At 42.6% G+C, this 27097-nt stretch overlaps 1 protein-coding gene across 3 annotated transcripts; it reads right to left on the bottom strand.

Annotated features, from left to right (window-relative positions):
• Positions 1-26672, bottom strand: LOC123999884 (choline transporter-like protein 2). Of its 3 annotated transcripts, none has more exons than XM_046305896.1 (22): positions 9996-10399; positions 7786-7834; positions 7603-7676; positions 7335-7419; positions 7096-7180; positions 6875-6985; positions 6594-6654; positions 6271-6397; positions 6096-6179; positions 5859-5971; positions 5566-5697; positions 5199-5298; positions 4945-5037; positions 4731-4815; positions 4311-4573; positions 4084-4178; positions 3810-3913; positions 3558-3631; positions 3390-3460; positions 3150-3238; positions 2942-3026; positions 1-978 (listed from the first exon to the last, which is right to left on the bottom strand). In XM_046305896.1, exons 1-22 carry the CDS (start codon positions 10027-10029, stop codon positions 872-874), a joined length of 2121 nt encoding a protein of 706 aa, XP_046161852.1. In that variant the 5' UTR covers positions 10030-10399; the 3' UTR covers positions 1-871. The 3 variants fall into 3 exon arrangements, with proteins under 3 accessions (XP_046161852.1, XP_046161851.1, XP_046161850.1); XM_046305895.1 differs by lacking the exons at positions 1-978; positions 9996-10399 and adding exons at positions 1290-2323; positions 26513-26672; XM_046305894.1 differs by lacking the exon at positions 1-978 and adding an exon at positions 1290-2323 and having other exon boundaries at positions 9996-10400.
• Positions 26673-27097: the final 425 nt, after the last annotated feature.

Genomic DNA, 27097 nt, shown 5'->3' with positions numbered 1-27097 from the left:
TGAACAAAAAACAACTTTTATTTTAGTTTCAGAACTCCTCAGGCACTTAAACAGATCCACAACCCATATTTTCCCTGCTTTCAGCCTCACACCATCTTAATACATTTCTTTACCACTCATTCCCTGGCAATTGTAACAGAGAGCAAAGCATTGACGTTTAACAGCGGGTTAAAAAGGGGCTACAGTACTGTATTAATGGCTTTGGTAATGACAAAGCAGAGAAAGTATTGCAACAAATATAAAGTAGTTACACAATTTCAAACAAGTATAAAATGTATGTCTTCGTACTGCATGTATTAAACTAATTGCATAGGTTACATACAAAAGTGCAGCTTTATGTAAATGTATAAAATACTTTACTAAATAGATCAGTTCTGTGCTCACCAAGTAATATTCATAACAAAGCATGCTCATAACACACTGGTGTACAGCTGGTCTGATTACAGTAACATACAGCTATATTCAATAAGAACCACATTTGGTTGCTGGTTTTTGAAAATGAGGTCATCAAAATATACTTAAAACAGACAAAAACTATGATTTCATCCAAACCAAATAACTGAATGAAAATGGGGGAAAAAAAACATCCTTGTAAGAAGCACTCTGCATGCAGCATAAAAATTCCATTTAGGATTTATACGCCTCACTCGACCACAGAGGATGGCAGCGATTGTTTGGACTTATGACAACATTTACATTTACATTTAAGTCATTTAGCAGACGCTCTTATCCAGATTGCCACATAGGTACTGGATGAGTGACAGCATGAGGTCCTTGGCCAACCCAGTCTTTAAAGCATACTCCACTATATACAATTACACACCTGTACACACCAGAGCTTTTGCCCTTCTCCACACCACATGGGAGAGCTCTACTCTGCTGGTTCAGGCTTGTTCTTCTTATTCAGGACTTTGAGGAGGCGGTCAGACATCAGGTAGGGTCTCTCCGCACTGCCATCGTTCCTCTCCAGGTCCTCCACTGAAGAATCAAGGAAAACATCATGAGACAAAAATATGAAATGATTTCAAAAGGAAAAACTTGAACATTGTTACATTTCCAAGCAGGGGCCAGATCAGAACTAACTTGTGATGGATTAGCAAAGCTTCAAGGTTACACCAAGTTAAACAGAAGTGCTTTAAGTCATTTAGCATGTCATCCTACAAAACATATAATTGGCCTGCTTCTGACAGAATTGGTAAAGCTTGCCTAGTCAAACCCAAAAGGAAGTTTGTTACCTTAGCTTGTTCCCCATCAACACAATGCAGAAAGAGAATGAGGAGGAAGACAAATAACAGAAAGACTGGCAGCTTTAATCACTAGCAGACATACTACCAACATGCACAATAGCACAAGAAAGAGAGAAAAGAGAAACTGCATTCAGTTAATGGTCATAGATCCTAGGAGTCTCCAGTGCAGTGCATCAAACAGACCTTGCTGACAGGCAAATATTTCAAGGCAATGAGGGATCTGATTGAAATTGCTTTATAGAACAAAAAAATGGAGTCGCTTCCCTCACAAGCGGAACTAAGAAATACATTTCAGTATATACAAAACTACATATGGCTTTTATAGATCATTGAAAAGCTCACATTTTAATAATGCACTGATAGCAGTAACACTAAATGATGGAAGCATTGCAGAGATCTTTTGAATGCTTTAACTGTAAACAAATGTGATATCTGTAGGAGGTTCAATACATCAGACCAAAATGGATAGTTAGGCACATTGTTTCCTATGGCTGACAGTGTTTTCCTTCTAGCAACAATGTCAGAACTGCAACATGTTCACTAAAACATCAGTGGAATTCCTAGCATTGTTTATGGGTCAGTGTCTTTTTTCCAAATCAATGAAACAACTATCATTTGCCAACTCCAACCATTAAGAGCACTAATACACACACACACACACACATACATACATACACATACATACATACATACATACATACATACATACATACATACACTTCTATAGGGAGAAGGAAAGACACTGGTCAAGCAGTTGACTTGTCCAAATTCAGACCTTGATGTCAATCTACCAATCATGAACAGTAGCATGCCCATTTCTACAAGACAGATCTGCAGGTGGAGATCTCGTCCACAGTGTCTTTGCTATGACTACTCATAAACTTCCTGGTCTTTCCCCTGCATCGGAGGCTGCTATTGTTTCAGCTGGACGTGTTGGTCATCTGGTTGATGTGGCGAGGACTGGGTTGGCTCCTCTGTCTCCTCCACAGCCTTGTTCTCCGACAGAATGTCATGGAGCGAAGCTGACATGTAATACGGTCTTGCCAGAGAGCCATCATTTCTCTCCAGGTCTTCACCTATGTGGGTGTGTGTGTGTACGCGTGTGCGTGTGTGTGTTAAATGGGGTCAAGGGATGGTTGATTGGAAAACAGGATGATGAAGGTGAAGGGTGGCATTAGTAAGGGAGATGGAGGAAAACCATATGAATTGAGAAGGGAGAGAAAGAGAAAGTCTGTCAAAATTCCCAGCAAAAGCACCCATTTGCATTTTAAATGAATAGATCAACACCTAAACTTCCCCATTGTCTGCAACCAGAAAGTTAACACTAGTCCTAGATAGCTGGGTTAGGATCAATAACTTAGCAATAAAGCATTATGAAGAACACCAGCATATCATCATGCAATTCATCATTAGTGGCAGCCCAACACCATTAGCAGTTAAAGAGGTCATGAAGAAAGGGAGAGGAGGTCACCGTTTCAGGACAACATGAACTCTAGACACATTGGGACATCTTTACTTCAAAACATGCCATTTAGTAAAGCTTTGAGATGTAAAAGAGTTGCCAACACGAGGCAGCCATTTCCTAAGTATACTGTGTCCACCATAATCCTTTACCTTCTCACCACTGGTCCCTTGTGTTTGTGGGGGAAAGACAATGCGTAAAACAAGAGGGGGATGGTTTTACTGTTACTCACAGAAGCAGAGGAAGAGTGTGTCCACACACATGGCGTACACGCTGAAGAAGCCGTGGGCAATAAGGTAGGAACCAACCACCACCGTCTGAGGAGAGAAACACACTCCAACCATTACAATACACAACACCGTAGGTTACACTCAGCTACATTTAAATCATAGATTAAACTACATAACCAACCAGACCCGGAGCATGGCTATGCTACTCACCAGGATGGGAACCCAGTAGTAGTGGAGGTTGGGCGCTGTGTTCTCAAAGGCCTTCACCCTCCCAGAGAAGAAGAAGAACGCAAAGATTCCTGGGAAACAGAACGGAAGAGTTCTCTTCCAATAGCACAACTGGTTGTCAACAATGAAACATAATAAAACTAAATACAATCATTAGAAGACTGGCCGTACTGAGAGCGTGTTATTGTTCATCATGTTTCCTGTAGAAACAGCCGCACTTACCCACAAGCCCCACGATGAGGAGTTTGCCTAGAAACAAGAGGAAGTCTGTCACCTTGTCCAGGACGGCTACCCTGCAAGGTCAAACAGTGATACGTTGTGATGATCATAGTCCATTTTATAAAGTTCATTAAGTTAACACAAACATTAAGAGACAGCACACTCACTCACCTGATCATGTTCCTCATAAGGAGGAAGAAGGCATCTTTGGCAGACGTGCAGAAGTTCTTGCCATATATCGCCACCTAGAGGCAGCAGACTCAAATTCATAATCAAGCATAAACCAAACGTTCTCCCACAGTTAACATTGACAGATGATCCAGGTGACAAAGCGCCTCTGAAATTAATTATATCCAATATGACATGCATTTAACTGGGTGACATTGGGCATAGCAGGTGCACACAAACATGTAGTACACAAACCATAATATAGGCATTTCTGTTGATGAACTTTATGAATTTCTCCAGGCACCAGAAGCAGCACTTGAGACAGCACAGTAGGAACTTTGTGCACTTATTTTGGGTTCCTTTAGGGGAGAATAACAGACAGTAGGGCAGAACCAAATCAGAGCCAACACAAGTACTAAAAAACCCAACATTCATACACAGCTAGTGTAAAGTATGATGAGGGTATACAGTGACAGCTGTGTTAATATCAACATACCGTAGTACTGCTAATACAGGATCTATGGCTCACCTTGTAGCTTGTGGTCGATGTACTCCAGCAGAACCCTGATGATCTGGATGATGGAGAGGATGAGAGAGCCAAACGCCAGGGAACCTGTGTGATACCTGAGCAGGGGAGTGACGACATGTCACTAACCAACCTTATTAAATGGCGCCAAGACACCCACATATGCAACAGAGCATCATGTACATATCTGGACACCCAACTTGGTTAGGAACGTAAACAGTCACACACACCTGAGTGATCTGCCAAGGGATGAGAAGATGGGGAAGGCAGGCATGTCGTCAGGCTTGACCAAGGCCCAGTAGTAGGAGGCAAAGGCCCCAGCCAGGGTCATCTGACCCAGCGCTGTCACAAAGTTGGCACACCAGAAGAACAGGAAGACGTTGTAGAACTGCAGGCCAATCAGGTACTTGTGGTAGACCGTCTCTCCACCGTAGAAGGCAAACAGACACTTGGAGTCTGGGCACTCCGCCTTCATACTGGATGTGCTGAAGTTCTGGAGGAAACAGGTAGAGAAGAATCAACAGTTGACATTCTATCCTTTGTATACACTTTTATCATGGGAGGTGATCGATGGTTCAATGTCTCTCCAATTAAGATCAGGATGTTAGATGGTGACATGTTGCATGGGCTAACGGAAAAGCAGGACTCACAGCTGGCTCGCAGATTTTCCTGGAGTGATCGCAGGCCGTCTCATTGAACACCTTATAGATGGGCTGATTGGAGGTGGACAGGAACCTGGCCAGAGGCTGTCAAGGACTAGAATATGACCCAGAGAACTACAAATCCCAGCAAACACAATCATTCAGAAGAGCATGTTGATTTACTCAAGCCTATGAGTCATTTTTCTCCAAATATGAAGGATACACAGCGGTGACAGCCCAGTAGGCGATGACAATGGATAGGAGGGCAAAGGTGAACAAGGGGTAAAACAGTGCTGACATCACATACCCAATGGCCCTGTAAACAAAACATCACAGTTTAGCACTAGAAAGGTCTTATCCACCATCTATGTATTACGCCCCCATTTAAACCACAATGATCTAGCATCCAATGATCCATTTCCCATCCAATCCCATTAGAAAAGGCTGTAAGTGCAGAGATCACTCCCGTTTCCTGACCTGCTGGCTTCTTTGATGAGCGCGATAGCGATGAGGATTCTATTCCTGAGGAAGATGAGCAGCAAAATGATGACGACCTCCACAATGGCCAGAATAATAACTAAAGACAACGGGAGAGAGAAAAGGCATAAAAACAAATGGAGAATTCAGTCACGGCCATTTATGCAGGAATCCTAGTAGTCCTTAGTATCAGTTTATGCTTGCAATAACACCGCAATGCATTATATCTAAGGGTTTATAAAAGTTATCTGGCTAACATTGATCCTGCTTCATGATATACAGTAGAACTCTAATGTATTGGCCCAGGTGTATACCTCTTGAGCCACACTAGCTGTAAGGTTGAGAGGAGGTTAGTGGGGAGACTTACTGAAGGCCAGCCAGGTCTGTCTGATATGCAGGTACACAGAGAAGTCTGTCTGGAAGCCCAGGTCCTTTAGAGTGACATTAGAGCCGGCCTCTGACTTCAGGCTAACATACTCCATGGAGCAGTGGAAGATGCCTGTGGTGTGATACAGAGCATGGCCACAAGAGGGAAGTACAGCATTTAGATAGAGAGATGGGAAAGGGACACAGGAGATGGCTTTGTTGATAAGAGCGTTCATAGAGACATGAACATTAAGAAACAACTACAAATGGGACTTCTGTTGAACTGGTCTTTACCGTATCCAATGACCAGAATCACCATGACGATCATGACCCAAACCATGATCCCGGCCAGGAAGCGCAGGAGGACGATGAAGAGGAGACTGATGAGCATGGCAATCACCAACCCTCTGAACCCAGACACAAAAACAGACGATAGTGGCTACATAACTGACTCTTTGCTGATCAAGTGCTTTGGAATTCAGTGTGAATGCATTACTGCACAATAGTGTCAAAGAGAAGATGCTGACTTACATTAGGATCCAGTACCAGGACTGGGTGTAATCCTCAAAGATCTTCATGGCCACTTGTCGAGCTTCAATGACCACTGTGGCATTCCTATAGAAGAAAATACAGTGACCAATGCTGATTGTAGATGTAGCCCTAGCACCCATCACAGGAAAACATCATGCAAATTCTATGGACTCACTTGACCCCCGCCACCAGATCTTTGGCATCTCTAATGTTCCCCTCCCCGTCGTCAAACTTAGAGTTATTTCCCACGGTGATCTCCCCTCCCTTCTTCTGGCCCAGGGCAGGGAAGCACCTACGGGTGACTGGAGGAAGAGGGGTGAAGGAGAAGACACAGGACAATGAGGGAGAGCAGTAAAACAATGTCTTTCACTTTTTTCAAATTCCAGAAATGGGGAGGATGGGCTGGCCAGACGGAGGGTTGGGGAGTTTGACTCAGAGGAACGGAAAAGGGGCAGTTAGACAGGATAGGGGAGCAAAATAGACTAGAGCCGTACTTACAGGGTTTACTTGGCGTCAGCATGGCAGGACACAGGCCAGATCTCAGGATCTGTGTTACAGTCTAAAACACACATGAACAATCAGCACTTAGTATCTCAACCATTGGTGCGGCAATGTATATTCAAAGTTTGAATTGCTCACACTAAATTTCCACTGGGCACACTATTGTTGTAGAACAAAACACTGTCACATTCTTGACATTTTATTGACATTCTCATCCATGTTGATTTTGGAAAACTACTACGCCACCCATCTCAGAATCCTCTTCACATGCTACTCACCAGCCCCTCTAGACCCTCCTTGCAGAAGTTCTTATAATACTTGAAGTCCTCTTTATTGGTGTAGGCATTCAGGAGCGTCATGAACTTATCAGGGCATTTCTCCACACACATCTGATGGCAAAAGAAATGTTACCATGAGACAAGATAATACAAGTGCAGAGACATGCATAAATAACATGGCGTTCAAGAACGTATCAACTGAAAACAAAGGTTCAGGTCACCTGTGTGGTTGGGCACTGAAACTCCAGCAGCACCATGGGACTGGCACACTTCATGATGTTGAAGTAGAACAGCAGGGGCTTCGTCCTACAATACAAACACAACCAGTTGTTCAGAAAACAGGAGCAGGTTAAAGAAAGTGAATGCCCAGGGGGGGAATGATGGAGACAATCAACACATGAGTGTTTGTGATTGTCTGTTATGTATTCCACTGTGCATGAATGGTGAGAGCAGAACTTACTCCAGAGGTGTGCCTGCCTGCCCACAGAACTGTCCTCTGCTGTCTGTGGGGTAGATCACCTTCCTGGGGTCTCCCTGGGACCAGGCTAGGGGAGAAGGGAACCATCAACAACAAAGAAACAATCAAATACCAGGCATCTTTAACATACAGACATGCTTTAGGTGAGCAGCACTCAGAGACATACCCAAGGGCATGACTCTGGGTATACCCAAGTCCTTAATATGGGGTCAGTTAAGCTTGTTTGTGCCTACAGGACACATTTACTTACCCAGAATTCCCACTGCAACATAGCCCAGTATGCAAATAATGAAGAGGATGCAGCATACAATGTCAGTGCAGCCCCTAGAGTAAAGAGAGAGGGAGACATGGAAACGTTATGGGAACAATAGTTTTTAGATGTGAATGATGTGCCGTCCTGACTACAGTGTGGATGAACTGGCAATCCTCTCACCTGTTATAGATGGGGCCTTTGAAGGTGGGGTCATACTTTTTTGGTTCACCTAGATGGAAAGAATGCAAGTATTGAAACAAACAGTAGGAATACCATTTCAGATGGTAAATGGCTTGCAGTGTAGAAGTTAAATGAAAGTGTACACACTGCAGGGCTGTCAGAAGGCATTTCATAACCAAGAAGCACTTTGACACTGTTCCATGTGGGGGCGTCTGCCTCCTAGTTATACATTTCATGGGGTAAACAGAATGGATTGCCCACGTGTCGACATTCTGCTCCCTTTACTGTAGGTCAGATGACTTTTCCCTCGGGGCAGACACACCTGGCAACCCGACAAATTCCTCTGTAGTGACTAAGCAGCCCTTGCAACATGAGAACCTGCAGTACCACAACACAGTCACCAGAGGTCAGCGACTCTGTGTGAGCACAACCTATTCTTGGGGGTCCTTTTCCAACAATGCAGAGTTAAGATAAAATATAAAAATGGTAGCACAAGGAATATTACACAGTGAATACCGAATAACAATAACGAGTAAAAAGTAACATTTTTAAATACATCCACTACCGAGTTGATGTGCAGGGGTACGAGGTAATTGAGGTAGCCATCTACATCACAGGTGTTTGGTGGCACCTTAATTAGGGAGGACAGGCTGGAGAGGAATGGTATCAAATACATCAAACATGGTTTCCATGTGTTTGATGTCATTCCATTTGTTCCATTAGCCATTATTATGAAACGTCCTCCCCTCAGCAGCCTCCTGTGATCTACATATAGGTAGGGGTAAAGTGACCAGGCAACAGGATACATAAGACAGTAGCGTATGTGGGGAATGAACTCGTGTGATGTCTCCTTCAGCCAATGTTACATTTGATTGAAGGACATAAGACACACAAAATGACAGATGAACCTTTTCATCAGTATTGATTACTTCTTAAAAGGTAAATGTTGATTAATGCCATGAAAAAGGTATTAAAAAAATATGTTCTTGTTGATGTTTCTTGATTTTCTTAACTTGATAACACCCCCCAAATTAAACTAGGCTATTAACCAGTGCACAATATCCTCTCCCTTTCATACCCAATATAATGTGTAACCTGGATCTGAACCCTGGGGTTCCAACAGGGTGAGGAAGAGCACAGAGACGACAGACTCTCCACATCTGCAATCAGCCCACATAAATCAAAGTTACCTACAGTTACTGTACAACGAGGGAATGAATATGTCATGAGCAAACTACATTCACTCATTGCCAGTTCTAAATCCTCAGACGACCAACAGGAGGCCTTAATGTCAACTACATTCACTCATTGCCAGTTCTAAATCCTCAGACGACCAACAGGAGGCCTTAATGTCAACTACATTCAGGCCTAGATGAGAAAAGGTACGGTTATAACGATCAGTCAGAAGTGCTCAAGTTGAGCCATAGTGAATCTCAACATCACAGAACATCAATAATCACAGTCTTAAGGTGGTTGAACCACTGGGTCTAGACTAGATACTATAGAGTATGACGTTCAGCATGGCGGCCATTAATAATGCAGAGCAGTGGTCAGGGTGCTGTTGCAGCATGCATTATAGTGGGCCTGCTCCCAGAGAACATCAATCCACTGGACACAGCAGGTCCACAAGCACAGAGATACAGAGTCTGGATGTTAAAGTGTTAAATGGGCATAATCAGCCTGAGATGCCCTTCAAAGACATGGTGGAAACAGCCTGCCGAGGGAGTGTAAGCTGGAGCAACATGCAGAAACATTTGTCCAAAACAACAGTGGCTGATGCATTTACATTTTATCAGGGCTGAAAACAAACAATGTTGCCTGCCAATTTTTCAGCCCAGCAGCATTTGATAGAGGAGAGAAAAGATTGACACAATGTTCACTTGCATTTCTCCACACACCTGTATAATCAGCAGGTTTAACCCACACCCATTCTCAGTCATGTTGTCATAATGCCAATACTAGAGGTCTAATTTCACCCAGTGTCGCTCTTCTCTAGAGACAAATTACACCACCCATTAGCAAGTTCCCAACTGACAGATTCATTAAAACATTCAAGCAGTGAGAAAAGCTCTCTCACTTCAAGAACAAACTTAAGCTACAACCAAACCAGCCATCATGAAAGACACAAACAGCTTTTCATAAGGTTGAAAAAGGTCAAACCACATAAGCTCTAATGAAACTAAAATCAAGTAGGAGCAATTAGTAGTTACCATTCTTTCCGTAATAGGGTTGCTGCTCAGGCATCTTTAAATTCCTTTCTGGTAGTCAACTTGTAAATGACCGGAAAACTCTCCCTCTTTTTCTTCAGCCCTTTTCTGCTTCACTTCCTTTTCCTACCAACTGGTGTGTTTAAGAAAGTGAGAGCGACAGGTATTGTGGGGAGAAACTTGTCTGACCTGTCAAGAACAGCTCTGAGCACACCCCTGTTCCTCAGAGTCCACCCACTGCCTAACCCCCCAACAGCTGCCTAACTCAAATCTCTGGTCCACCTGTTCCTTTCTCTTTCCCCTCCACACAGAGCTCTTTTTGTCTGTGTTTCTCTCACTCTCTGCCTTTGTTCCTGGCTGTCTCTACCTCTTTCACACTCTCTCTCTCCGCAGAGTTTGGTCAGGTAGCTCACCTACAGGGAAGGGTGGGAGCACAACCAAGGCAAAATGGGTGGAGACAATTCCTTGTTTTTCACAACACTGACTCTCCCCTCCCCCTCTGTGAAAGAGCTGCTGGATATCCTTGTGGATCCCAAGCAAACTACACAGGAGTGATTAAAAGCATGTGTTTGGGGAAAAACAAAAATCTGTTGTGTGCACTGGAGACTGATGAGACTGGTGGGCTGGTTATAATACTGGATAGATGAGCGCTTTAATCAAGATCTCCAGCCCTGAAGCTATTTTGACTGTCAAATTAACATCAAGCTATATTTTGATAGCTCTAAAAGTTAAACAAGGTATCTTAAATGGCAATTCTGATATTTTTCCACTAATTGACCTTTTGACGAATCAGATCAGCTCTGAAAAAGATCTGAGCCCATTGTTGGTTCTAACAAACTCAGCCTTAAGATGCTTTGGGAAACCGGGCCCTGATGTGAAAAATCTGATGTGGTTGTTCAAAATACCAATTTGTGGAAAAAAATATCAGAATTGGACTGCCTGTGTAAACACAGCCTTTTAAAAACTTCTTTCTAACGGTCACTTCTACGTTTGAAAAATTATTGTCACACCAGGGCTGCGTTCAGTATGTTTTTATGTTCTGGAACGTTCAACTGAACGGCCAGGTTGGGGAATGTTGTATCATGGCCTCTGCCCTTTAAATACGTCACCCATTGAATCAAGGCATGACTCGCCACACCCAATGGGAGCAAATGTACCTCAAAGTCTGTTTAACGTACAAACCGTTTCTGCAACGTAGCAAATGTTCAAAGCAAACTGAGCGCACCTCTGTTGAATGGAGTATTCACAAGGTGCATTCAATTCAAAGTTGCTCATTAGGAAGTTAATTATAGGCTAAGATTGTCTATTATAGTGACAAGATAAACATGTGACCGCTCTAACAATGGAAATACATATCCTCAAAGATGGAAGGCAGGCAGGAGGATGGACCATTCCAGCCAATGAGAGGGCAGATAAGTGTGTGAACAACTGGCCATAGAGATAGATAGAGGACTCATCCTTGTATCTGTGCCATTATACTGTAGTATCTGTGACAAATGGCATCTCCATTTTAAGGTAGTACATTTTCTTATTCTTCATTGGCTGATTGCTTCCAACTCATAGGAATCCCCACCCAGTTGACTACTTTAAAATGGTGGAAGTCCTCAATGGCTAAATCAATCAGGGCTTGACATTCACTTTTTTAGCCAAGTAGGACAGATTCTTGTTAATTGTCCAAAAGCTCAAGTCACTTGTAACACCCCCCCCCCAAAAAAAAAATATATATATAAATATGACTGAAAATGTTTTGTATTACGCAAGTAACCACAAAATAATTTATTATTATAACTGGTATTGACAATGGAAGGCTGCTGTTCTGATCCCATGTATTATACAGTATCTCCTGGCGTTGTGGCCTTGAGCAAGGCACTTAACCCCCACAAAGTAAAATACGCACCGCACCACAAAGTAAAATACGCACCAGAGTCAGTTTATCAAGGCCCTGTTGAGTAGCTGATTTTTTGCAATGTGCTGTGTTCAAGCAAGGCTGGAGCAAAAGCCTGCACACCCAATAGTGCTCCTGAAATCTCCTGGAGCATGATTGGCCTCCGTGCAACAATACAATTACAACCAAATACTTTTTATGTCTTTATAAAATAATTCCCTCATTCAGTGAACCAGAGATCAAATGGCTAAGGTGGGTGAGGCATCTAACTAAGATGTTTATCTATTTATAAGGTTCAAATATTCAGTGTTCAGGGGAGATCTTGACAGCATAAGAGTTACTTGTCAATAAACCTAGTCTAGGAATATTCTTGTAACTTTGTCAGAATTACATGGGCAGTATTGACATTTTGAGCGCTTGAGACGGTTTTACAACCGGAGTTTGCAGCATTGGTTTCATCAGCACCCGTATCAACTGCATGTCAGCCATTTGCGATTATACACGAGTGCCGGTGGAAAGTTATTTTAGGACATTGGACATGACAATGACACTAATACATGCTAAAAGCTAGATAGTTAATGATTGATATGATTTATTTAAGTGTTATCCACCTACTGGTGCCCAGCCCAACTAGCGAGTTGTGAGAGCCAATTCAAAACATATTGTGTAGTTTGGCTGGTTATCCAGTTAGTCTGTTGTATATCATTATTTTACCTGCTGTGCAAATGTCTCTCTCTCCCTCCTCTGGTAATGGCCCACTGGAACACAGGTGATATACACACCATGACTTTTACAGGACTTTCATTGCTGACCAGAATTTGCTATAATAATATATAATAATAATAACTGTGCAAATAACTCACTAACTAGTAATACATATCAACAAATGTGCACATGCTGCTGCTTTGATTTCAAAAACGCATCTCGCAACTGCAAGATGTAAAGGCCTGTCAATGCAGGCCTACAATACTATGCTCAGCAGCATACCACCCTGCATACCACTGCTGGCTTGCTTCTGAAGCTAAACAGGGTTGGTCCTGGTCAGTTCCTGGATGGGAGACCAGATGCTGCTGGAAGTGATGTTGGAGGGCCAGTAGGAGGCCCTCTTTCCTCTGGTCTAAAAAAATATCCCAGGGCACTAGACTGTCCTGTGTAGGGTGCTGTCTTTCGGATGGGACATTAAACAGGTGTCCTGATTAAAGTCATTAAAGATCCCATGGCACTTTTTGTAAGAGAAGGAGTATTAACCCCGGTGTCCTGGCTAAATTCCCAATCTGGCCATCAAACCATCACTGTCACCTAATAATCCCCAGTTTACAATTGGCTCATTCATCCCCCTCCTCTCCCCTGTAACTATTCCCCAGGTCGTTGCTGCAAATGAGAACGTGTTCTCAGTCAATTTACCTGGTTAAATAAGATGTGCTCTGCTGAGATTGGGAGGACAGTGTGCAACACATTGCATCCGGAGGACACTGATCCAATACTGATCGGAGTAACCTAATGTTTGATATTGTGATTTTTGCGTGATTGTTTTTTAATTGTCCATCTGGACAACTTAAATCTATATTCTTCTTGTCCGACAATTGTTTTACTTGTCCTCGGCAAGCGGACAAGTATTAATGTCGAGCCTTGTCCATGATGAGTCCTCAATCTATCTCTATGAGAACAGGCACAATGCCGATATAAAGTTTTTTTTTTTCAAAAGTTGCCGAAATGCCATGTGCGTCCACTTATCAATGCCTTCGTAACAACCCAACTATTATGAAACTTCTATTTGATCAAATAAGCAAATTAGCAATTTCATTTGGCCACACTTGATTGGATAGAGCGTCTACATACTGACTATCAAAATAAAGTCTAACCTTACATTTTTTTGTTGACCAAATTCAAAACTCTCAATGACCTCCATACGAAAATACCTCTCTTCGTGGGCTTATTTTCATGGACATATTTTGGGCTGAATAAAACCTCTCACTTCGCCTATTCCTCTTTGTTGTATCCAGGTGTGTCCTCTCAGAGCCATTTGCATGTCATATTCATAGGTGTTTTCTACCCTCTTGTGGGAACATGACTATTACATTGGGTGGTTTCACCCAGCCTGGCTGGATATTCACATATCCATAACCACATCCTGTTGCGCCATTTCCTTTGTTTTCATTTCATTATCATGCTAGCGGGATATTAGACTACTTTTTATTAAAAAACATTTAGCAGTGAGCAATGAAAAGCAATATTTATACCAATTCAATTTAGATTGTCTTTGTCTGAACTAGAGGTTGACCGATTCATCGGAATGGCCGATTAATTAGGGCCGATTTGAAGTTTTCATAACAATCAGATTTTTTTTTTACACCTTTATTTAAATCTTTATTTAACTAGGCAAGTCAGTGAACACATTATTTTTTCAATGGCGGCCTAGGAATGGTGGGTTAACTAGTCCAACGCTCTAACCACCTGCCTCTCACTGCAATCCACGAGGAGACTGCCTGTTACGCGAATGCAGTAAGCCAAGGTAAGTTGCTAGCTAGCATTAAACTTATCTTATAAAAAACAATAAATAAATCATAATCACTAGTTAACTACACATGGTTGATGATATTACTAGTTTATCTAGCATGTCCTGCGTTGCATATAATCGATGGGGTGCGTATTGTTGCTCCAACGTGTACCTAACCATGAACATCAATGCCTTTCTTAAAATCAATACACAGAAGTATATATTTTTAAACCTGCATATTTAGCTAAAGGAAATCCAGGTTAGCAAGCAATATTAACCAGGTGAAATTGTGTCACTTCTCTTGCGTTCATTGCACACAGAGTCAGTGTATATGCAATAGTTTGGGCTGCCTAATTTGCCAGAATTTTACGTAATTATGACATAACATTGAAGGTTATATTAATGACATAAGCCTTGTATTTGTGTGTTATTATGTTATAATTAAGTATATGATTTGATAGAGCTGTCTGACTGAGTGGTGGTAGGCAGCAGCAGGCTCATAAGCATTAATTCAAACAGCACTTTCGTGCGTTTTGCCAGCAGCTCTTCGTTGTGCGTCAAGCATTGTGCTGTTTATGACTTCAAGCCTATCAACTCCCGAGATTAGGCTTGTGTAACCGATGTGAAATGGCTAGCTAGTTAGCGGGGTGCGCGCTAATAGCGTTTCAAACGTCACTCGCTCTGAGACTTGGAGTGGTTGTTCCCCTTGCTCTGCATGGGTAACGCTGCTTCGAGGGTGGCTGTTGTCGTTATGTTCCTGGTTCGAGCCCAGGGAGGAGTGACGACCCTCCCGCTCTGTCTGCCGTATTCTCTCTTTGTTCTTGTTTCCTTATTAGGATGCCGGTGGGCGGAGTTGGGAGGGTCGTCAACTAAATGGGAAACACCTGGGCCCGGTGTCTCCCAGGATAAATACACCACTTCCCCATTCATGGAGGAGACTCTCTCCGTGCAGACACCTTTATAGATTTTGTTGTGTTTCTTGGTGGTTTTTGGGTTGTTTGCGTTAGCATCTTTCAACACCCTGCATTATCACATTCATGCATGCAAAACACTCACTTACACTACTGATGACTGATTACACACACACAATTGTATATTATACTTAGTTACTTTATTTAATAAATATATATTTTGTTACTCCTTATCTCCACGTTGTCTCCCTTTTGTTACGGGCTTTGAGCCGGTTCATGACAGGAGCGAGGAGAGGGACGGAAGCTATACTGTTACACTGGCAATACTAAAGTGCCTATAAGAACATCCAATAGTCAAAGGTTAATGAAATACAAATGGTATAGAGAGAAATAGTCCTATCATTCCTATAACAACTACAACCTAAAACTTCTTACCTGGGAATATTGAAGACTCATGTTAAAAGGAACCACCAGCTTTGATATGTTCTCATGTTCTGAGCAAGGAACTTACACGTTAGCTTTCTTCCATGGCACATATTGCACTTTTACTTTCTTCAACACTTTGTTTTTGCATTATTTAAACCAAATTGAACATGTTTCATTATTTATTTGAGGCTAAACTGATTGTATTGATGTATTATATTAAGTTAAAATAAGTGTTGATTCAGTATTGTTGTAATTGTCATTATTACAACAACAAAAAATTTAAATGGCCAATTAATCGGTATCGGCTTTTTTTGGTCCTCCAATAATCGGTATCAGCATTGAAAAATCATAATCGGTCGACCTCTAATCTGAACCCAACGGGATGCTGTGTATGCCGATAATAAAGACAGATTATGGAGTATGTTTCATGATGAGCTGTGTTTGGAAAATTGGTATTGATGAGAAGCTTCTGTTGGAATCTCTCCATACTCTTTCCAGGCAGTGTAGTCACTTGTTTTGGCCAATGGGATAGTCTATGTCATTCTGGGAATGTCCAATTTTCAATTCATTACAAGTTAGTGAGAGAAAGCAAAGGCTCCCTCTGTCCTCATTTTCTGTAAGACCCTACTGGCCCCATTATTACAAGCACAGTAGCAGACTTTTTACAAGCTACCAGCACAAGATAGCAAATCAGCAACAGTCTCAACATCTCGATGGGCTATGCACAGGGAGGATATTTCACCCTACAAGAGTTGGATCTCCACTGAATACATACAGGTATGACATGAATTCCCACATTTCAGTGTCACATTTTCTCTACAACTTCTCTATGGCTTGAGAAGGTTTTTAAAAAGCTACAGCACATTAGGAACAAGAACACAACATGGTATTCTGTTGGGGAAACATGGTGAGTGGGAGTGTGCTGTCAGGCCCTGCCAGCTTTATTCCATTTATGCATCCTTTCTTAAAGGGGTGCCTATGGACTCAGTTTCCCTACATTCACTATCAGGACAAATGTTATTTGCTACATCGGTTGTTGTAATAACTTTAATAGAGTACACTACCATACCTAGATGTTTCCCAAGAATCTGCACAAAGAAATATATATACCACTGTTTCTCTTGTGGACAGAGAGCTCATTTTATAGTGTACTACACAAGGTCCAAGGCAGTTTTACTTCTGGTTCTTGAGCTTCAGGTATTTGCTTTGGAACTGTTCTAATGTTTCCTGAGTCGAGTTTCCCCTCAATATTATCCTTCCTCCCTACCCTCTCCTGCTCTCACAGTAAAAACGGCCATAAATAAGGCCAACCTTCCATTAAATGTTTTCTGTCCACCATGCCTGAATATATTGTGACTGTCATTCTGAATGTGTGTATGCACATATCTTGAGAGAACAGAAATAATGTATTTAGTTTGGGACTGGTGAACAGCACTGCACTTAAACAGTATACACTCATCCAATGTGCACTTCTCCTGAGTCAACTATTATACAGAGCATTCGGAAAGTATTCAGACCCCTTCACTTTTTCAACATTTTGTTATGGTACAGCCTTATTCTAAAGTGGATTCAAATGTTATTTCCCCTCATCAATCTACACACAATACCCCATAATGACAAAGCAAAAACAGGTTTTTCAAAATGTTTACAAAAAACTGATATCACATTTACATAAGTATTCAGACAGCTCTAGGAAGAGTCTTAGTGGTTCCAAACTTCTTCCATTTAAGAATGATGGAGGAAACTGTGTTCTTGGGGACCTTCAATGCTGCAGAAATGTTTTGGTACCCTTCCCCAGATCTGTGCCTTGACACAATCCTGTCTCGGAGCTCTACAGACAATTCCTTCGACCTCATGGCTTGGTTTTTGCTCTGACATTCACTGTCAACTGTGGGACCTTAAATAGTAGGATGTGTGCCTTTCCAAATCATGTCCAATCAATTCAAATTAACACAGGTGAACTCCAATCAAGTTGTAGAAACATCTCAAGGATGATCAATGGAAACAGGATGCACCTGAGCTCAATTTTGAGTATCATAGCAAAGGGTATGAATACTTATGTAAATAAGGTATTTATGTTTTAAGTTTTAATAAATTTGCCAAAAATTCTACAAACCTGTTTTCACTTTGTTATCATGGGGTATTGTGTGTATTGTTGTAGAACTTTTTATTTATTTAATTCATTTTAAAATAAGGCTGTAATGTAACAAAATGTGGAAAAGGGGAAGGGGTCTGAATACTTTCCCGAAGGCACTGTATACCCTTGAGAAAAGAGAAGCATGTCATTGTCACGCCCTGGTCAAAGTATGTATGTTTGTCTTCATTTATTTGGTCAGGCCAGGGTGTGACATGGGTTTATTTTGTGGTGTGTTTTTGTATTGGGGTTTTAGTAGGTATTGGGATTATAGCTGAGTAGGGTTGTCTAGGAAAGTATATGGTTGCCTTGAGGCGGTTCTTAATCAGAGGCAGGTGATTTTCGTTGTCTCTAATTGGGAACCATATTTAGGCAGCCATATTCTTTCAGTGTTTCGTGGGTGATTGTTCCTGTCTTTGTGTTTGCACCAGATAGGGCTGTTTCGGTTTTCATTATTTCATTTCATAATTTTTGTAGTTTCTGCATGTATAGTTTTCCTTAATTAAAATATATCATGAATCATCATCACGCTGCATTTTGGTCCGATCCTTGTTCCACCTCTTCGTCAGAGGAGGAGATAGAAGAGAGCCGTTACAAAATCACCCACCACAACAGGACCAAGTGGCGTGGTAACAGGCAACAGCAGCAGCAGGAGCAGCGTGACAAGAATTTCTGGACTTGGGAGGAAATCCTCGACGGAAGAGGACCCTGGGCTAAACCAGGGGAGTATAGCCGCACCAAGGTGCAGCGAGAGAAGGACTGGACATGGGAGGATGAACTGGACGGTGAAGGACCTTGGGCTCAGCCTGGAGAATATCGCCGCCCCAAGGAAGAACTGGAGGTAGGGAAAGCGGAGAGGCGCAGGTATGAGGAGGCAGCACGGCGACGCGGATGGAAGCCTGAGAGTCAGCCCCAAAAATGTATTGGGGGATGGCTCACAGGGAGTATGGCTATGCCAGGTAGGAGACCTGCGCAAACTCCCTGTGCTTACCGGGGGGCTAGAGAGACCAGGCAGGCACCGTGTTATGCGATGGAGCGCACGGTGTCTCCAGTGCGGGTGCATAGCCCGGTGCGGTACATACCAGCTCTTCGTATTGGCCGGGCTAGAGTGGGCATCGAGCCAGGTAAGGTTGGGCAGGCTCGGTGCTCAAGAGCTCCAGTGCGCCTGCACGGTCCGGTCTATCCAGAGCCACCTCCACACACCAGTCCTCCGGTGGCAGCTCCCCGCATCAGGCTTCCTGTGTGTGTTCTCGGTCCATTCCCACAAGTGCCAGCACCACGCATCAGGCCTACAGTGCGCCTCGCCTCTCCAGTGCTGCCGGAGTCTCCCGCCTGTTCAGCGCAGCCAGAGCCTTCCTCATCTCCAGTGCTGCTGGAGTCTCCTGCCTGTTCAGCGCTGCCAGAGCCTTCCTTCTCTACAGCGCAGCCAGAGCTGCCAGTCTGCATGGAGCAGCCAGAGCTGCCAGTCTGCATGGAGCAGCCAGAGCTGCCAGTCTGCATGGAGCAGCCAGAGCTGCCAGCATAGATCAGCCAGAGCTCAGCCATGAGCAGCCTTCCAGATCCGCCAGTCAGCCATGATCTTCCAGATCCGCCAGTCAGCCATGATCTTCCAGATCCGCCAGTCAGCCATGATCTTCCAGATCCGCCAGTCAGCCATGATCTTCCAGATCCGCCAGTCAGCCATGATCTTCCAGATCCGCCAGTCAGCCATGATCTTCCAGATCCGCCAGTCAGCCATGATCTTCCAGATCTGCCAGAGCCATGATCTTCCAGATCTGCCAGACTCCTTCCAGTCAGCCATGATCTTCCAGATCTTCCAGATCTGCCAGACTCTTCCAGATCTGCCAGACTCTTCCAGATCTGCCAGACTCTGCCAGACTCTTCCAGACTCTTCCAGACTCTTGCAGATCCGCCAGTCAACCAGACACTTCCAGATCCGCCAGTCAACCAGACACTTCCAGATCCGCCAGCCAGCCAGGATCTGCCGGAGCCTACTACCTGCCTGAGCTTCCTCTCAGTGCCGAGCTGCCCCTCAGTCCCGAGCTGCCCCTCAGTCCCGAGCTGCCCCTCAGTCCCGAGCTGCCCCCCAGTCCCGAGCTGCCCCCCAGTTCCTAGCTGCCCCCCAGTCCCTAGCTGCCCCCCAGTCCCTAGCTGCCCCCCAGTCCCTAGCTGCCCCTCAGTCCCTAGCTGCCCCTCAGTCCAGTGGGGTTCTGGGTGAGGACTACTAGGCCATGGTCGGCGGCGAGGGTGGACTATCCTAGGACGCGAGGGGGAAGAATTAAGACATTGATGGAGTGGGGTCCACGTCCCCCGGAGCCGCCACCATGGACAGACGCCCACCCGGACCCTCCCTATTGTTTTGATGTGCGTCCGGGAGTCCGCACCTTAGGGGGGGGTTCTGTCACGCCCTGGTCTAAGTATGTATGTTTGTCTTCATTTATTTGGTCAGGCCAGGGTGTGACATGGGTTTATTTTGTGGTGTGTTTTTGTATTGGGGTTTTAGTAGGTATTGGGATTGTAGCTGAGTAGGGTTGCCTAGGAAAGTCTATGGTTGCCTTGAGGCGTTCTTAATCAGAGGCAGGTGATTTTCGTTGTCTCTGATTGGGAACCATGTTTAGGCAGCCATATTCTTTCAGTGTTTCGTGGGTGATTGTTCCTGTCTTTGTGTTTGCACCAGATAGGGCTGTTTCGGTTTTCATTATTTCATTTCATAATTTTTGTAGTTTCTGCATGTATAGTTTTCCTTCATTAAAATATATCATGAATCATCATCACGCTGCATTTTGGTCCGATCCTTGTTCCACCTCTTCGTCAGAGGAGGAGATAGAAGAGAGCCGTTACAGTCATTCAGAGATATTGAAACTAGATATGGAGCCTTGTTGGTGGTTAGGGTAGGACAGTGTGCCCTCTCTCCAAATATCTCTGCTGGTAAAAACAGCATCCTCTTTATGGTCTGGACTAGATGTCTGTACACTTTGGATCAGGGTTCGAATTACAGAGCTACCAGAACACCCCCATAAATGTTACAAATATCAATGTTGGTCCAGTCCACTATTTTTAGAGTATCCCAAGACACAATTCCATCCATTCCATGTAATTCCATCCCTGCTCTGGACTTTAATCCTAAACAAACCTCTTCTGTAACAATGAATATCTCTGAATAGTCCTAACCAGTTTCCACTTTCTGAAGCCTTCTGGATAAACAGGCCTATCTTCCTGAGGAGAGAGTGTCACCTCTACTGTCTATCTCCCTAATTTACTCCAGTGAGAGACTCTCTCACAGACAACAGACAGCACTGCACTTCACTGAAACAGACGCCCATTCATGTCTTGTCTTTGTTGTTTTCTCTATTGTGCTCAGAGCAGAGATAGGTAGGCCAGAGCCTCAGCACCAACCCATTAGACAACATCAATTAGGTTACTTGGCTATGTTTTGATAACATTGACAAAGAAACGCAATTACATTCTCTAAAAGTCTGCTAAATGAACCTATTTCTAAAACAGTGCTCTATTTTCGTACCCCTTACTCATGGCTCTGATTCAGCTACGAAAATCTATAAAACAATGTAGAATTCCAAAGAATATAGTGGTTTTTCACCTTCCAAACATCCAGATGTGACAGACCAGACAGGCTGTGGGAGGGCAGCCAAGTCCAACAGTGATGACTACCAGTCAGGAAGAGGAAGGGCATGGCATACCACACAAATAGACGGGGCTTCCTAATAACTCAACATCACTATTACTGGAATTGATCTCTTCTCATCAGGCCCCATGACCATAATAACTTTCCCTAATAACTTAATCTAACACAGGCTGTCTGCTGTCTGAATAGAAACAAAACGTAACTGCTGTTGGGTTAATAAGTCACATGAGTCTGTTTGGACCAGACTGTGATCAAGCAGATTAAACAATAATAATTGGGGCTGGCAGGGAACACTATTCTCCTTCCCTAGGGGCATGCCACTGGGCACAGACGTCAATTCAACGTCCATTCCACGTTGATTCAACGTAATTTCATTTAAATGTTGTGGAAACAACATTGATTCAACCAGAGTGTGCCCAGTGGGATGCCTGTTTATTCAATACAGTTGTTGAGTAAAGCGACAATGTGGCAAGTGATAACACGATGACAGCTGTTGTAATAGAAAACAGCTGGACTGGACTTCAAATGTAAATGTTCATGAATAGCAAAAACAACACTATTGCTCCACTCTTAGAAAGAAAGGTGCTATCTAGAACCTAAAAGGGTTATTTGGCCATCCCCATACAGGAACCCTTTAAAGAATCATTTTTGGTCCTAGGAAGAACCCTTTTGGTTCCAGCCAGAACCTTTTTGAGTTACATGTTGAACCCTTTACACAGAGGGTTCTACATGGAGCCAAAAAAAGTTCTACCTGGAATCAAAAAGGGTTCTACCTGGAAACAAAAAGGGTTCTCCTACAGGGACAGCCAAAGAACCCTTTTGGAACTCTTTTTTCTAAGAGTGTATCTAGACCTTGCCAGAGCTTGAAATAAAGATCAGAGAGACTCTGGCTCAAGTTTCAAACCACTCTCCTAAATATGTCTTATAATTACACATAATCTAAGACTGCACAGGGCTGTAGGCTGTCTGATCCTGTCAGTTCCCCTGTTATTGAGGTTTGCTGATATGTGTTGGCCTGAAATTACTCCATGATGTGAAATGGGGATGACTATGTTAGATCACAGCCTACACCCCACTGTATTTCTGAGGCAGTCCTGTTATACCATGAAAACCTCAATTACAATCATATGAACGCATCTACAACATTAGCACGTGGGAGAGTCGGGGTCAAAGGAATGTTGAGAAATGCTGGGGGAGATATTGAAAACCATTTCTTCATAAAAACAGATACAATCTAAAACCAAGTGAGGGCTGTTCATTTCTGCACGGTGGTAGCCTGTGTCAAACTCCCCATAGTTATGTTTTTTGTACATTGCCTTCTTATGTGAAACCCTGACAGATTTCCATGGAATGCAGAAAGACTTCAAACGACTGCAAAACAAACGCACAAGGAACAAACAATGAAGAAGAAAAAAGAAGGGCCTCGGTCTACCAATCATCACACTATTTATAACCACACAAACACATAATACCTGATTATCACTAAATATGCTTCCTACTGGTCAGATTCCAATATATCTGCACCTCCATCATTATTTTCATTTAAGAGTACTACGCCGAATTTGACAGTCATTTGGGAGAGTCATTTGTGTCACAATATAGTGCTAGAGGCCTTTAACCCCACAACTTTTCACAGAATGTCTTCAACTTTATTTCCTGCCAAGTCACACCTTACTATTCCCACAATGCAATTTTTTGTTCAACTGTCTTTTCTTCCCATCACAATCTTGCTCTGGTGTTGACCTGACTGCTTGTTTGTATGAGGGTTGTAAACACATTCCTGTCACGCCTTGGTCATTGTATTTTGTGTTTTTGTTATATGTTTGGGTAGGCCAGGGTGTGACATGGGTTTATATGTTGTATTCGTATTGGGGTTTGTATTATTTGGGATTGCGGCTGATTAGGGGTGTGTCTAGTTAGGCTTGGTTGCCTGGGGCGATTCTCAATCAGAGTCAGGTGCTTGTCGTTGTCTCTGATTGAGAACCGTATTTAGACAGCCTGACTTTCGCGTTGTATTTTGTGGGTGTTTGTTCCTGTCTTAGTGTTGTAGTCACCAGATAGGCTGTAATAGGTTTCACGTTTCGTTTGTTGTTTTCATATTCAGTTATTTTCATGTACCGCGATTATCTTCATTAAAGTCATGAGTAACCTACACGCTGCATTTCGGTCTGACTCTCTTCATTCAACAGACGAACGTCGTTACAATTCCTAAATCCTGTATAGAGGGAAGAGGAAAACAGTGCTATACACAAAATAGTAGCATATACTGAGGTTGTAAAATCTATTGTGCCAGGAAGAGAGGAAAAAGTATTGGATAATGAAAGAGATGGTTTTAAATAATAAATGAATCATCATAAGACAGGCAGAGGGAGGAAAAGGCTGTGGGCAGTGGAAAGAAGAAAAACAGCTTTCCTATAGCTGGAGAGGGGAGACAGCTAACAAGTCAACCATTAATCTCGCCTTATCCCACCTCCATGTTGTTCACAGGGCCCTGCAAACCCCACATGAAACCAAAACACAAACAGTGAAAATTAGAAAATGTATCAGTGTTTCTACATCTTGTGGACAGTGTTGAAACTGAAAACAATATTTTAGCTCACAACAAAGGGATGTCTGTGATGCTGCGAGAAAGTCTACATTTTGAGCGGATCTCATTATTTCTTTCTCTTACTGGTTTCCACCATGCTTTGCTGTACTAGAATTACAATGTTAGAACTGCAGGCAGCAGTAGCGTACCCGCAAAATGACTGGGTGTGCCACTACTTAAACATTTTGGGGGTATACAGTACCAGTCAAAAGATTGGACACACCTACTCATTGAAGGGTTTTTCTTTATTTTTACTATCTTCTACATTGTAATATAATAGTGAAGACATCAAAACTATGAAATAACACATGGAATCATGTAGTAAACAAAAAAGTGTTAAGCAAATATATTTTATAGTTTAGATTCTTCAAAGTAGCCACCCTTTGCTTCGATGACAGCTTTGCACACTCTTGGCATTCTCTCACATGCTTTTCCAACAGTCTTGAAGGAATTCCCACATAAGCTGAGCACTTGTTGGCTGCTTTTCTATCTCAATTGGGTTAGGTTGGGTGATTGTGGAGGCCAGGTCATCTGATGTAGCACTCCATCACTCTCTTTCTTGGTAAAATAGCCCTTACACAGCCTGGAGGTGTGTTAGGTCATTGTCCTGTTGAAAAACTAATGATCATCCCACTAAGCGCAAACCAGATGGGATGGTGTATCACTGCAGAATGCTGTGGTAGCCATGCTGGTTAAGTTTGCCTTGAATTCTATATAAATCACTGACAGTGTCACCATCACACCTCCTTCATGCTTCACGGTCTTGGCCCAAGCAAGACTCTTCTTCTTATTGCTGTCCTTCAGTAGTGGTTTCTTTGCAGCAATTCACCTTGAAGGCCTGATTCATGCAGTCTCCTCTGAACAGTTGATTTTGAGATGTGTCTGTTTTTGTGACTGCACTTGAAGAAACTTTCAAAATCCTTGAAATTTTCCAGATTGGCTGAAGTAATGATGGACTGTCATTTCGCTTTGCTTATTTGAGCTGTTGTTGCCATAATATGGACTTGGTCTTTTACCAAATAGGGCTATCTTCTATATACCACCCCTACCTTGTCACATCACAACTGATTGGCTCAAGGACATTAAGAAGGAACAAAATTACATAAATTAACTTTTAACTAGGGACACCTGTTAATTGAAATGCATTTCAGGTGACTACCTCATGAAGCTGGTTGAGAGAATGCCAAGAGTGTGCAAAGCTGTCATACTCTGAAGAATCTTATATTCTGATTTGTTTAACACTTTTTGGGTTACAACATGATTCCATATGTGTTATTTCATAGTTTGATGCCTTCACTATTACTCTACAATGTAGAAAATAGTTTTTTTTTTTATAAAGAAAAACCCTGGAATGAGTAGGCGTGCCCAAGCTTTTGACTGGTACTGTATATTTAAAGTCCAAATTACAACCATGGAGTCAGACTTTATCATTTTGGCAGAGGTTTGTCTACTCCAGCAGAGATTCTTGCTCGTTTTAGGAAGCATAAATTAACTCATGTATTATGAGAACATATCTTCAAGGAAAAACATTTCCCTTACATGAACAACAATTGTTTGGATCCATTAACCTACCAACACCTTTATATTGCAGGGAATAGCAGGTTTTTGCTGACAATAGCTGAAACAATACACACAGTATTTTCTCTAAATTCAAATTCAGACCTACCATGAGGCATTTTTTTAATGAACTAATCTATATTTGGATGGTGTTCAAATTTCTGTCAGCACAAAGCTGGTGAGTTGTTCTCTAGTGTGCCATACCAGGCTGAGGAATGAAACAACTGGACATGCAAAGGCTGAGTAAGGACACTACAGCTTAACCCTAACAATCGTAAACTACATGTTTACTACTGATTAACTGAAAATGTTAGAGAATTGAAAGAAACTTCAAAGCCCACAGCCTATTTGAGAATCATATTGTATGCAAATTTCAGATAGGCTACAGTATTTGCATACAAGTGTGCATTTATTGTATGGAATATTGTAGGCCCTTATACCACTAATTGCTCAGCAGTCTCATTGTTTGGCACAGGGATGAGACCTAGGCGTGGGAATGTGAGAGGCAACAACAACATAGGCTAATCAAATGCAATCTGTAGGCTCGCCCAAAACAGAAGCATAGACTATTATGCATGGAAATTATGGCTCGAATTGTGAGTCAATTTCCATTCGTCTATTCTCTGAAACGGAGACAGAGAAAAGTTGATTGAGTTAGGCTACGTCAATGGGGTAAATCAAATATGTAATAGCCAAATGCTGAGTTAAATTGTTACATGCATCCAGCACAAACCAATACAATGTTGCATTCCACACTCCAGTCTTCTTCATACATGAAAACGAAACTATATGGGGCTGGTCGACTAGCTATCCCAGGACAGTGAACGCGCTGTTAAAGATATACGGTACCCTATATAAACTAAACAAGCTAACAACTTACCATACTTCGGTTTCTCACCCTCCAGTTCCATCATGAATTAGTGAGTCCACTTGTAAACTAAAATTGTAAGACTACATATATCATAATTCCCAGTCCAAATGGTAGCCTACCGGTAAAGTTACTTCGTTGAAATCCACTACAAATCTGAACCAAACTCATAAAATTTAGCGAGGCGTTACTTCTTGAAAAAGTTGACCAGTGAATGCCAACAAAACTTTGAATGACGGGCAAATATACGAATCACTGGACGTGGGTGTGAGCACGATGACACTGCTATTATAACGGTACGTCATTGTGACCATATAACATGCAGACAGTATAGCCTATCTATTTATCTTCATATGCAGAGCACGGGGACATGTTTTTATACAGTATGATACAGTTTGTCAAGAAGAGAAGTTGCAAGATTTCCTAAAATACTAAATCATCTATGTCAGGACTGGAGTGGATGAACCGCTGTGAAAAGGGACTAGGAGTACGATACAGGTTTAAGCCTACTTGCTCAGTAATTTGTTTTCTAGTTTATCAGATTAATTGAGCTACACAATAAATATGTAAGAACTGTGTTGGACGTGCAGTCAAGTT

This window comes from Oncorhynchus gorbuscha, linkage group LG16 (assembly GCF_021184085.1).
Source record: "Oncorhynchus gorbuscha isolate QuinsamMale2020 ecotype Even-year linkage group LG16, OgorEven_v1.0, whole genome shotgun sequence".
NCBI lineage: Eukaryota > Metazoa > Chordata > Actinopteri > Salmoniformes > Salmonidae > Oncorhynchus > Oncorhynchus gorbuscha.
Note: the sequence above shows the minus strand (reverse complement) of the source record. Positions and strands in the feature narration are given on the sequence as shown.

What these genes read in the sequence shown, in the direction of transcription:
- LOC123999884 (XM_046305895.1), bottom strand. Translation starts at nt 26,546, where the DNA reads ATGATGGAACTGGAGGGTGAGAAACCGAAGTATG. An exon ending in AGGAGGGTCTAGAGGGGCTG is followed by an intron (nt 6,655 to 6,874) that starts GTGAGTAGCATG and finishes TGTGTGTTTTAG; the next exon opens with ACTGTAACACAGATCCTGAG. An exon ending in CATCGACCACAAGCTACAAG is followed by an intron (nt 3,914 to 4,083) that starts GTGAGCCATAGA and finishes TCTCCCCTAAAG; the next exon opens with GAACCCAAAATAAGTGCACA.